Source organism: Rhopilema esculentum, chromosome 15, assembly GCF_057945365.1.
Source record: "Rhopilema esculentum isolate cy_ngs chromosome 15, ASM5794536v1, whole genome shotgun sequence".
NCBI classification, from domain to species: domain Eukaryota; kingdom Metazoa; phylum Cnidaria; class Scyphozoa; order Rhizostomeae; family Rhizostomatidae; genus Rhopilema; species Rhopilema esculentum.
In genome coordinates, this window is record NC_142829.1 from 2241076 (window position 1) to 2254595 (window position 13520).

The following is a 13520-nucleotide window of genomic DNA, read 5'->3' on the forward strand; positions in this document are numbered from 1 at the left end:
TTAAATCATTCCGAAACAGAGGTTGCATCAAGAAAATAGATGAATAGCACGCCCTCCCCTCCCAAAAAATTAGTTTCAAAGGCCAAACATAGTGCTTAAAGAGGAAAACAGATACTAAGTAGAATAAACAATCATAAAAAGAAGACAGGCCAACCTGACGAAGCGCAGTAACGTATTTACTCAACAGCTGCACCAAAACGTCCAAGCAATTGTACTTGAAATGTAGATCTGTACGGGCGTCGGTATCCTTCGCAGCGACATTGCCCAACACGAAAGCCAGTCGAACGACCACATCCTTTAAAATAAGACATTAGTACTTTGGGGCACGGCTTATACAAAAACCTGACAAGCATTATTAAAATTTATAACTTTAGGGACCACTAGATGTACTTCACCGGAGAAGGTTACAATATTTTAAGTATGCCAAGAGATACAGGCAAAATAATTCAGTGAACGGTGAAAAATATGCTTTGGGAATTGTTCGAAGGCTGAGCAAAGAAGCCACTTTTGTGTTTCCTAGATAAATTGTCGAACATAAAGGATTTGAAAAATCTATTTTATTCATAGAACGGAAGAAAACAAGCAAGAAGCAAAGTTGTCCAGAGTTCTTCCCTTTATAACCCTATTGAACTGCGTCAAGCAAATTTTCATACAGATACCCACCAAACTTTTGCATTTCAATATACATTAACATGTTTAACATAAATTACTATAGGTTAGCTAGGGCCATCCTTTTCTATTAATCTAATTACGCGCTATTGTAAACCAGCCAAAAACAGTGAAAATAAGTTCGTGCTTTTCATATGATTATTTGATAAACAAACTGAACAAAACCGACAAGATGAAAAAATTTTGGTGCTGAAATCTTTTCTGCCTGTCTCATCCTGTTCTAGAAATTGGCTTTGCACCAAAAATTGCAAAAAAATAATGAGACGTTTTTTGCCAACTTCCTCACTCCCCCCCCCAAAACGTTATAAAAGAGCGACTTCATCTACAAAAAAAAATGATGGAAAACTTTCAGGACCCATTTCTTGCCAGTAAGGAGTACATAAACAATATCTTGCCTGTTCATTGATGAAATGTGATATTGCCTTCAAAAATAGCTGGAGACTGTCTGGACTCTCGCATACTAGATGGCAACAGTCACTGTACTGAGTGAGTTTACTGAAATTAAAACATAACATTGATAAGTAAACAGTCACGGGTAAGGTGGAACTTGTGAGATTTGAAAAATTGCGGTTTGAAATTTAACCAGTTCACACTAGAAGTTTTAGTGAAGTCTTAAAAAGATACTTAAAAAGTACAGAATAACATCCTTGCAATTCAGCATTTTCGTTTAATAATAAGGGTCGTTATTCTGGTTGAAGAAGAGCTAAGTATGAAAAGCAAGGATGTCAAAAAAAAATTTAAAAACAAATTGCCAGTTTGAGATTTCATGGCAATAAGCACATCAGACTTTTGGCCATGGGGCAAATAAATATGCTAATAAGGTATAATTTTGAGGATTTTAAAATGGCTTCATTTTGTAGCTGGTATCAGCATAAAAATCTAGGACTGGGTTTGCTTAGGGTTGCAGACAATTTTCAACTTTTCAATAATTTTCAAATCTAAGGAACTAGAAAAGGTTGGATAGCAATGCAATTAAAAGAAGCAAATTTACATTAAAAATTAGGATTCAGAACGATTATAAACATATGCTGGACTTTAAATTACCGGTGGTTAATCAAAATAGGAAAACAGTATGCAATCAAACAACACGGCATAATATTCCGGATCTACCTTAGTATCCTTGAAACATTTAGCATGTAGTCTGGGTCTTTCCAGTATGTTTGTAGAAGGTCCAACAACACTCGAATGAGACCGCTGTTGAGAAACGAGGCGCGAATGTTTGGTATATCTGCAATATTTCGGATAGCAGCGCTGGCCTAAAAACAAAAGAGAAACCATTGGCATACAATTGAGAAAGGATATTTGTATCAAAGCAGGGAAAAACTTTTGAAGTTAACCTGACTTTGTGGAAGACAAGAGACATTTCAAAAGATTAGGGGAGAAAACGTTAGAAAACATTTGCAAGCGATCATATGTTCTTTCTGACTTCCATTTTGTTTGAATTTATGACAACAAAAGTACTTCCGTTCATTTTGAAAAGACATTGGTATATTTTGTGCCATCCAATTCAATGAAATAAAATCAAGACACATGATTGCGTAAAAGCAAGGGATTTTCAACACTAAGAAACCACCGGTCATGTCTAAAACTCATTTACAAAAACAAATCCAGTAGTTAGATTACTTCGAACATCATCTGGATAAAACATATCCCCTCCCCCCAACCCCCCCCCCCCACTCCCCCCACCCCCCTCGTACAAACTTTTTACCAAAAAATTTCTGCTTCGCCTTCTCCTATTCTCATCTCTAATTTAGTCGTACAAACAAAAACAAAAACATTTTGAGATAAATTTTACGTTGCTGGTGTAGATAGAAAGTGTTCGTTTTCACCTTACGACTCCATTGGATAACTTTTAAAAGGCGAGCGACAAAGATTTGGCAAACTTAACAGTCACGTGCTCGCGCTTCTGATTGGTCTATGCCGATTGACAACAAGTATATTAATTTTTTAGGTTAGAATCTTCGATCATTTTGCCGACGTTTTATACTCTTAAATATGTAAGATGAGGCGCTTAAGTATATCTTCAAATGTCTGCTTTATTCAAAGAGATTTCCATCCCTGCCCTTGATGTTTTGCATATTCATTTGGCTTGCAACAGCAGCTTAATCAATATTGAAAATACAGACACCTAGATAGCAAACTATGAAATATGAGAAACACAATTGAATTCTGCAAAAAGCAGCCTAGAAGCTTTAAAGGAGTATCGTAAATTATTTTGTCAATCTCAGCCACAAACACTAAAAGTACTAGTAGAAAGAAACGCTAAAAATGCCGTGTGCCGGATTGCAATTACACATAATTTCAAGAATTCGTGAAAACAGCGCAAACTGACGAGGAATGATAACAATTCAATTCAATTTTTGTTTACAGAAATACATCGCTATAAAAGGTTTCTGCAAAAAAGTTTTCTAGTCTTTCCAAGCCCAGGAGAAGCAAAGCTAATTGAACATTGGCCGTTAAAGCGAGAACTGTAAACATGAAACTTGCACTTTTGATAACTTAAAAATATAGTTGCCATCCAACTCAACAAATAAAGGATAAAAATTCAAAACTTATATTTGATACACAAATTGAGCTTGTATCGAAAAAGTCTGCCTGTAACCGTTAACTAAGTTAGTTTTATATTTATGTTTTATCGATTTCTTTTTTTAATTAAAATTGTTCAAAATTGAGAAGTGAGAAAAACGTTGTTCAAAATTGCATTTTGCAGAAGCTCAGCCTCAGCTTGTTCTTAATTTGTTCTTAACTTTTGACCAGTTTTGAGGCTCATGTTCTTATAAAATTGTTCTTATAAAAAAAAGAGTGTATAGCAAGTAGTCATATTATATTTCATTTGAATGTATTCGCTTTGTAAGACATTCTTTGTTTACTCTTTCTTATTGTATTGATCCTGGTTGACTTGCATTTCTTCTGCTTGCAAAAGTTAAGCAGCCCAAATATACTATGTATATTAATAAAGACGAATATTGATTTGATTGAAAACTTAATATTCAATGTAAAATATTCAAAGGTCATCTTTTCAAAATGGCATGTGACATACCAACAAAGGGTAGGCCAAGTAGTTATAGACTTTACAGTTTTACGCTCAAATTCCTTGAAATCTTTCGCAAAAGCATGACGAATAAAGAAAATGAGCGGATCTTCATAGTCTGATGAAGGCCAATCTGGACGGGAAGACAGTGACCGGAAAACTAGTCAAAGAACAAGCTTCGCCCACGTGGTTCAATAGGAAGCGGCATGAAAAATTCAATTAGAATGGGGTTTAACTATTCAAGTGTAAGATGGAACTACTGTGCAGTATTTGAATGGAAAGCAACAAACAAACCTGAACGAGAATATGTGACAAGTGAAGGGCTTGGGACTCAGTCGAAGTCTAGACGAAAGAAAGAGTGCGTATTCATAAATCAAATATGTTATTCAAAAATCAAGGATATTATTTTTTATCAGCTTTGAAGCTATAGCTGAAAATTTTACGATCGAAGCTCGCCTTTAACAAAAGGGATGCTTTAGAAGCAAGTTAGAACTGACACGAAAATCATGTTAATTTTTCTGAACAAAGAAATGCTTCAGAAGCACCTTTGCTTTAATATTGTGTATTTGTTGCATTGCAAAGACCTTCTATTAAACAAAAGATTAGCAAATGAAGTGCGAAGGGAACCCTGGACAAACTATCCAGACAGCATTTTACGGTTTGCCTACCTTGCATAAAATAAGACATTGCATTGGTGATAATAGCACTAAGTGCTACTTTTGAAACGCTTAAAGGTCTTGCAACGAGCGTACACAAAAATGATCACTGTTTCATAACAAAGGCTGACTTTGTTGCCAAAGTTGATTTTCAATGGAAGACCGGCCACAGTAAAGAGAATTAAACCTAATAAATAAGGCTACAAAAAATGATTGGCCACTATGAATAATGATTGCGAACCAAAAAATACATTTTCAGATAGGTCATGTAGGTAGAGAGCTAAATGCTTCTCGTTTATATGAAGAACAACAACCTGATTCACGAACAACATTTACGCACAATCAACTTAGACAGCTTTTGAAACTGCTCGGATTCCATTTCATAGTTACTATTCCATAGAAAACAATATTTATTCTGAAAATTTCTCCTTAATGATATTTATAAGGAATTCCCTTTTGAAGAATCTCCAAGATTTTTAACATCTTATAATCAAAAGTTCTATAAACATATTTCTAAGCATTTGCTGCCTAGAATCAGGGTGATATCTTGCCACTTTCATAAACTCTTTACGCTCTGGCATCCAAGCCAAAAAATATAACCAATTAGTATAATTAAAAATTTCAACTAACGCAATTATGCAATTATGTAACTAATGGATCTTTATAATGACATTATGTTGTATTAATACAAAATTGTAACTGGGCCTCTTAACGCCTACAGAACAAAATGGCGTACATAGTTCACATTAGTCTAGTTAAATATTCTTTTTGTTTACAAATTGCGACTTCCGCGCATAAGTTTCGCTCAAGATAAGACGTCACAAGCCTCCAACAGACATGTATTAAAGACAGCGACACACAGGGCGAAAAAACTGTGGTGACATCAATATAACTAAATGAACACATAGCGAATATTAAACGAACACGCAGGGAGTATTGAAAGAACAGATAGGGAAGATTTGGACAACTCACACTGTTTTGAAAAGTTAACAAGTGCAAAAATAAAAATCGAGGAACAGAGAAATCGAAATACTAAATAAATACCCAGTTGAGATTGAAAGATATAGGGGCAAAACACTATATGAAAATATCGTACACCTTGGTTTGAAACCCTACAGTTAATTCCAAAAATTCGTAGAAATCCTTTCACTTTGGTGGTAATCTCGTACGCTGTTAGCAAAAGTGAATTGCCCCCCGAAAAGATGATAAAAAATAAACAACCTTATATAGGCCATTAGCAGATAGTAACAGCTTTTAAATTGGGCACTCTTGGGATACCTTGCTACATAAGATGCATCCATTAAAAAACTTTCGAAATTTTCTATAAAGGTTTAGTACTTTATATTCAGTCTCTTGATGAAGAAGTGTTGAAGCAATGTGTGGCAAAAGGCAATAGAACCACAAGAAATAAACTTTCAGCGCATTAGAAATTTAAAAATTTTGGCTCAGTTTGTGAATTGTAGATGTTGTTAAAGTAACAGATCTTTCATTACGTGATTCATTTTTCTTCACAAGTAAGATATTCTCATAATTGCATTTAACACTCACCAACTGTTTGATTTTGTTTAACAAATCAACAAAGCACTGAACACAATCTGCTTCCAATAGCTCTTCGTGCAAAATACTATTTGCTGCAAGAAACTTCAATGACCCACTGGCATATATAATTCCATCACAGAGCAGATTAATGTCAGCATTTCGTATAATCTCAGTCATGTGCCCTTAAATAAGAACAGAAATGTCAAATGTGTGAAAAGCTGATTTCAACTGTCAGAAGACAAGACCTAACTGCCGTTGAAATGAGACCATAGAATTCATAACAGATTTAAATAGTATAGTAAATCCCTGCAAAATGAGCCAGTGAAGTTGAAGACCTACTCTGGCTGCAGTGTCGGCCATTGGGGGGGGGGGGGGCGAGGGGGCGACCGCCCTAATACTTTAGAGGACAATGGTCTTTTGTTCTAAAACAATGGGAAATGTGACGTCATCTTATTAAAACAATAGGCTTGCTCCCCCAATATTTGACTAATAAGTGTCCGCCCCTGTCTGGCTGCTCTTTTTATCAACAATTTAGGTTTACGAAACTATTTTAGCCGAACAAGTGCCTTTTATTTTCTCAAGATATTGATTCAAAACTTTCCTTGATCCCAGAAAAGTCACCCCTTTTACCAGGAATAGCGCGCTTGCCCATGATCAAAATACACCTCTAAGGATCATCTAATGTAAAAATCTTTGATCCTGCCATTCCCATATGTACCTTTAAAACAAGGCCCATAAGCAGCCTGACTCTTAAAAAACAGATCCTTCTTTTTGCCATGTTTACTTTACAAATATAAATTTAAAGAGCTTAAAATGCTTTAGAAGTGCAAAAAATAGCGGACAGTTAAGCAGGCTAATTGCACCAAAATTTCAATCAATTCTATGACTCATATCGAAAAATAATCAAACTACAATCAGACTCACGGAGAAGGTCATGCTCTTTAAAAAGAGTGTCTTTTGTTTTGTCTTTACTTATCTTGAAAATCAACTTGCATATGTTTGTTAAGTTATTGCCAGTCACCTTCATCTAAAAACAGAAAAAAATTTCAAGTGAATCTGGTGTGTCTTTAACTCGGATCGTCAGCACGTCATAGCACTGCTCCGACCAACAAATTAACTAGATTATTTTAAAAGCCGGTTCAACAATAGCTATTATACGTCTGTTTACAAGAGCAAATTCATCCATTCCCCTACCCCGTTTGAACAAAGTTGGTTTACTACAAAAGACGTAGAAGATATGAAGTGAGTTTTCTCCTGTGACTTTATGATATTTGTTTAAATGGGGAGGGAAGGGTACGTAAGTAGAAGTATTCGGGACATAAATTGAAAAAATAAAAACGGAAAGCAAATTGTTAAGTTTTCCAAGTACTTTTGGCAGGCATTGTAGAATGTTCGACACCAAAACGGAAATTTGTGTAACAGAATGTTCTACCAACTGACGCTATACAGTATGCGAACTCTCTTAAGGACTTTGTCCTGCTAAATTTCTTAGGTCCAAGCATTTTTTCCTTCAAGCATGACCGTTTGATCAAAAATACTTTTCGGCATATTCGAAATAAAACATTGAAAAATTGAATTTTCCAAGTAGAGCATGCTATGCAAAGAGCATGAAAATCATTTTTTTCTAAAAATAACAAATTTTAGGATAAAAGATAAAGAAAAGAAATTTAGTTAGTCTACAGAATGACGGCTATTTCGTCTCCCATCATCTTATACAAACAAACAACTCAAATAAAAAGGACAATTTTCCTGGAAGTTTTGCTCATTAACAACGCACAAATTGTCAAAGCTATGACAATATTCAAGGTCTCCTGAATCTGCAATTAACAATATGTTATTTTCGACATAAACATTCATTCATGCTTTGGTGTGCACAGAACAGGACAGTTACCTCGAAAATCGCATGGAAAGTAGCCTGCGTGCAGACTCTACGGAGAAGAAGAAATCGAGAGATTGAGGAAAGTAGTCTACTTTCCTCATCCTCTGGATTTCTTCTCCTCCGTAGAGTCTGCATGCAGGCTAATGAAAAGTGACACACTGACTTTTATTCTGAATTGTCTGTTTTACGCATCAAAGCGTGAATAGATCTGCATATTGGACATGGAAAGCTTTAAAACAGATGGATTGGCAGAACACTTCATTAAATATTCATTCAATCAGGTGAATGCAAAAGCAACTTCCGCAATTTGCCTGCATTGCCTTGCCCAGGATTCAGACATTTTTGGCCTAAAAACAGGTATTACTAAAACGAAGCTACTCTTGTTCAACCTAAATCTACCTTGTTTGCATCTTATGAGATACAACTTTCGCCAATATTACCTTTTGACATCTTCTCAAACTCAAAACTGAGTATAACCGAGACACATTTTCAGATTTCACTAGCACCGATACACTTGATATACCCTGATTTACTCGGGAATCCCCGCTCAGGGATCCCGTCATACACTTGGCAGTCTAAGATAATTGAACATTCGCTAAAATTCTTTCGAGTTAAAAAGGCTGAACACCTTACATATATCCAGGACTCAATCATGTGTCTGTACAAATGAAAGTTCACTGATTCCTGCTATTATGAAAACGATGGTGTACGGCCTACGTTAAGCAAGTCCGCTACCAGTGAAACTGCTACTTTCGTGAGATATGTCGATCATTACGATTGGGACCAGCAAATTCCTGTGGCAAAGCAGAGCCAACGTAATGATAAACAATTGCAAAGCAAGACTTAATAAAGAGTATCATTCTTGCAGCAGAGCATGGCTGCAAGATTAGCATGGAGAGCTGTTATCACCTGGTCAAAAAAGATTTTTTAGCATCAAAGTAAAGCGCAGTCTGAAATGGCTTTCAATCTTAATTTTTTAAAAGTAGCTTTGTAGCCGTAATGAACGTTGCAAGCTGCAGTCAGGGACAGAGAAATTCCCAGCCTCCTTTTGAAGTAGCTGGCCGTCAAAACATCCAAGCAGCATTGGACACTATTTACAATACGTTAGTCGAGGAAGATTTGCAACTCATGTAATTGTGCACCTGAATCACAGCACAGGTAGATGTTTCTTGGTAAAGATAAGGGCATTTTTCTTAATAAGTCATTTCAGCTTAATGGGTGATAAAGTCAAACTTACCATTAACGCCAATTTGCACAACTTCAGAATGACCTCAGCACTGTCAGCCTCGACAAATTTAAATATGGTCCGCAAAACAGCTGTCCGCCGCCTAGCTGCACCACTGCCAGACACTTTACTCAACATGCCACACAACTGAAGACTTTTCCATAATACATCAAAATTAATGCTCAGGGCTTCCATATCTGTATGCAGATAGTTTAGCTCCATTTGCTTCAGAAGTGGTTCCACATTCTCCTTGAAAAATACTGCTTGGTTATCAGTATCTGCTTCTGACGATGACGACAAAGGACGAGCACTATTATTGTCCTTGGTGTTTCGTTCTTCTTTATCATTATATATAGAGTTTTGAACATTTAACCCCGAGTCTATGGATGCGCGTTTAATGGATTGGTTTCCAGGGGTGATGTCATTTGACGACAAAGATCGAGTTCCAGAAACTTCACTGTGTAGGCGATCAGATTGGCCAGTTGCATCAGAAACAACACCCGAATCAGCTGATTTGACATCTCTTGCAAAAGAATCAAAAGAATTTGACTTTCTAAGTTCTTGTGATGTTTCTAGGCTGCGTTGGTTTGAATGCTCTTTCGGTCCACTTTGCACACGTCTGCCAACAAATCGTTGTCTTGACGATGGACGGCCTGTTTTCGTCACAGATGGCTCCATACTTTTTGGAGGAGGAGGAAATTGTTGATTTTCCCCAACTACAGCTGTGTCATGGTTTTCGAAACCAGTTCTGTCAAAGCATTCAGTCCCATTTGAAGACCGACGTTTTGAATATTTTGGTTTCTCTTGGTGATCTGAAGAAATCTCCGACGATTGGCCTGCCGTCACAGATCCTTCTAGCTGCAAGCATGATGAGAAAATAATCAATAAATATTAACAATGAATGTGGAATTAAAAGCATAAACTCCTTCTTCTTGCAAAACATCTCGATGAGAGTTAAGACAAGTTATGGTTTAATCTTCAACTTTGAGGAGCTGTGAAAACAAAGCAATGAAAAACATATCTATGAAGCACTAATAAAAATTTTACAGAAAACACATTTAGTTCAAGAAACTGGATTCTCAATTACACAAAAAAAATCCTCCATATAACATAGAGGATAGTCGTGACATTTGCCAAAACCTCTTACTATAGACTTTAAAAGCAAAATTTCCCATCAGCATATTGTTCATGTCAACGAAAAGTTATACATTTAATTCAGAATTAAGTATAATTGAGATTTAGAAAAGTACATCGGGACAAAGTGCAACTAAAAAGCCAAATAATCATTGAGGTATCCTCCTTTCATAAATATTTTCACATAAATCTAGAATTGAAATAAGTTATACTGACGTAATTTTGAGAAGAATCTGGATAGGCAGCAACATCTGGAATTTTTTTCAAAGGAGAAAGCTTTCCTGTTGGAGGTCGTGATCCACTTCTTGATCCTGTTTCTGAAAACGCTTTTGCACCAATGCTGAAAAAGAAATTGAAACAATTTTTAATTTTTCGAAAGACATGATTCAGTGAACTGAGTACCACTGAAAACTCAATTTATTCTCAAACTTAATGCCTGATTTCTGATGACTGCATTAAGCCTGAATCAGGGAGCAGAAAATTAGAACTATCCTCTTATGTGCACCAAAACCTTACAACTCTGTCCATGCAGCATCAAGCACTTTGTGTTAGAACATTAAACAAAAACTTTCATCAATTGGATAAAGAAACATTTTAACAGTAGAAATACTTTATTTTCAAGTTGGATTTGAAATCATCATATGTGGACTGAGCACCTTAAAAATGATAAGGTAATTTTCAAGAGAATTTATTGTAGTGTTCAAGAGATGAATATTCTAAACAGTAATTTAATCCAAGAAAGCCATCACTAGTACACTAGTAGCCAAACTTTGGAAAGTTTTGCCAATTTTAAAATAACCAATGCTTTGGGATGGTTATGAAGTTATGGTTTGAAAATGCTAATTGTATTTTGAAACTACCAAAATGTTCTTCATCTGAATTAGTTTTCTTTGGCTCTCTTTAAGCTAAAACATTTGTGGATTAAGTTCCTAGGATAAGATTTCTTGGAATAGGAGGGCTCTTTCCTACTTTCACATATTGCAAGACAGGGCCTACGCCATGAATTTGAAAGTAGTGGGCCAAGGCTTTTCCCCTTTTACTGCAGCTTTAAAACTACTCGCTTTGCAAAAAATTTGGGGGCCATGGCCCCTCTGCCCCCCCTGGTGGCATGAGCCCTGCAAGAGCTCCTTGTTTATGTGATATTCTCACACTTTCTTTTTTGTTCCTGTATTGTTATTTATATATGTAGTATGGGTTCTATGCTTCATTGTAAAAACTCCTCTTTATCATGATATTCTTGTAGATTAGATATCTATTAAATGTATGATTGACTAGATTTTATCTGGAATGATGTGGAATTTAAACTGTAAACATGAATTGAACTGAAAAATAACATAATGAGTTGTTTTACTGCGAGTCGAGATAGTCTTGTCTTACTGGAAGCAAGAAAGCCAGCTAATGAGAACATGGCAAAACCAGTTTATGGTTGTGATACCTGAATGCAGAAGGAGGCCTTCCTTCAGCTGACCTTGACTGGTTTCCAAACAATCTTCTACTTGTATCTAGTGGTGTAAATGGTCTGCTTGTTTCCAGTGGTTTCATGGAATTTCTAGCCTCTGACACAATCTCTGCACTGGTTTTCTTCCCAGCATCATAAAATGGCCTCCTGTACTGAGGTTTTCTGGATTTTGGAGGTGTCGGCTGCATGTCTGTTTAAAACAATCATCAGATAAAAATCCTTGATGTATTTCTAACAAGATGCTCTGGCACTTCTGCAAAGTAGCAGATAAAAGCATGATAGATAGACTACAAGAGAAAACCCTAAGAGATGATTCAAGCATAGCCGATTGTCAAGTGAATTCAAGCATCAAGAATATTTATGGAACTGTTCTGGTTGAAGAATGTTTAAAGTCGAGGTTTATGAAGAGTCTTTTGGAAAATAGCCAGGGAAAAATTCAAAATATACATAGAAAGGCTGACAAGCTAAAAGGCAGAACTGAGTATTGTCCCAAAAATGTACTTTATAGCAAATGGGATTGCCTATACTTCTAATACCAAAACTTAGTGTCTTCATAGCAGTTTAGCTTTTCAAAAATTAGTCTTATACCCTGCAGGCTTCAAAATTTCTTGGAAAAAATCTGCTGAGTTTGTAAGAAAATAGATAGCGTTAATAATTTAAATGACATGAATTTAAATGGTAGAGCTTGCAGCAGAAACAAGTCCTATAGGCATTTCAATTGTGGCTTTCTTAGCAGCTTAACAACTTTAATGCAACCAAATCATCAAAACTACAATCACAATATCTACTTCTTACTCTTATACTGACTGCTTATATCAATTAGACCTACTGGTAAATTTCTTTTTGAACCAGTAATTGAACCAATCACAATTAAGTGGTTACTTGACATTCATTAATGTAGGGGAGAAAAGGAACAAATGATTCCAGTGTACTTCACTTACAAATGGAGAAAACAATGTTTTTTTCTCAGAATACCCAAAATTACACTGAAAATTCCTCAAAGTACACTGGCCAGACCATGATTCACGAGCTACAAATATCTTGAATCAGTTTTGGTCTCAATGATTCATCAATTAATCTCAAATAAAATTACCCGTGATTACAAGGCAGGTATAAATTAATTACATTTCAAGAACTTGATAGTCAATAGCTAAACAGACAACCAATGAAAAAGAGAACATCACAAGATTGTATTTAAGAATGTCATGAAGACACACAAACATTCACGTTCCATTTCACAATTGCACTTGTGCACAAACAAAGATAAATACAGCATTTTGACAAATATTAAAATAAAGATAAATATTAAAGATAAATAAAACATTTTGCACAGTTTTTTAAGCATTTTGAAATGTATTGCGAGCTATCAAATTTTGTTTTCAGCAAGCTAATTGCGTTGGCGTTGTCGAGTTTTAAACAAGCATCAAATGAGCACAGAAAACAGTTGCTTTAAGTTAGTTGTGCTAATAATCATGACGCCATTTCAAGATAGTTATCGTTACTGATGAGGCAAATCTTTTCAATTCAAGTAAAGCTTAACTTTTATCGATAAGGAAATGAATTTAAAACGTACTTCTTCTCTAAGTTTGGTTTCGATGCTGCCTATCAGCTGTCGGCCATATTGTTGTCAATGCTAAAATTTCATGACTGCTTACATGAACTTCAATTGTTATTCAATTCAATCATGCATATTTTAACATGGAAGCCGATAAATTATGCATAACCGATTTCAATAAAATTATTCACAAGCAACATCTAATGTAATCTGATGGAATTTTTTTCAAAGAAACTATAAGACTGCCGAATTTCTTATCGATTTTTTAAATACGTTTCCTGTTTCTGTGACATTAGCAAGGTCTCAATCAGATTAACTGGAATGAATCTTATGTTTGAAACTAAAATTTGAAAAATATCACACATTTTAACAA

The 13520-nt window shown here is 35.5% G+C and overlaps 1 protein-coding gene across 2 annotated transcripts in view; it reads right to left on the minus strand.

Annotated features, from left to right (window-relative positions):
• The window catches only part of LOC135685061 (armadillo repeat-containing protein 2), a 29739-nt gene extending 16462 nt beyond the window's left edge, over positions 1-13277 (minus strand). Inside the window, exons 1-10 of one of the 2 annotated variants that reach the window (XM_065200809.2) lie at positions 13166-13277; positions 11569-11782; positions 10350-10473; positions 9012-9857; positions 6820-6922; positions 5905-6077; positions 3995-4042; positions 1780-1925; positions 1065-1164; positions 155-295 (exon numbers count right to left, since the gene is read on the minus strand). In XM_065200809.2, coding sequence (XP_065056881.2) covers positions 155-295; positions 1065-1164; positions 1780-1925; positions 3995-4042; positions 5905-6077; positions 6820-6922; positions 9012-9857; positions 10350-10473; positions 11569-11780 — 1893 coding nt within the window. In that variant the 5' untranslated portion in view covers positions 11781-11782; positions 13166-13277. Of the gene's footprint in view, positions 1-154; positions 296-1064; positions 1165-1779; positions 1926-3994; positions 4043-5904; positions 6078-6819; positions 6923-9011; positions 9858-10349; positions 10474-11568; positions 11846-13165 lie in introns of both variants that reach the window. The other variant, XM_065200810.2, reaches the window with a different exon arrangement.
• Positions 13278-13520: the final 243 nt, after the last annotated feature.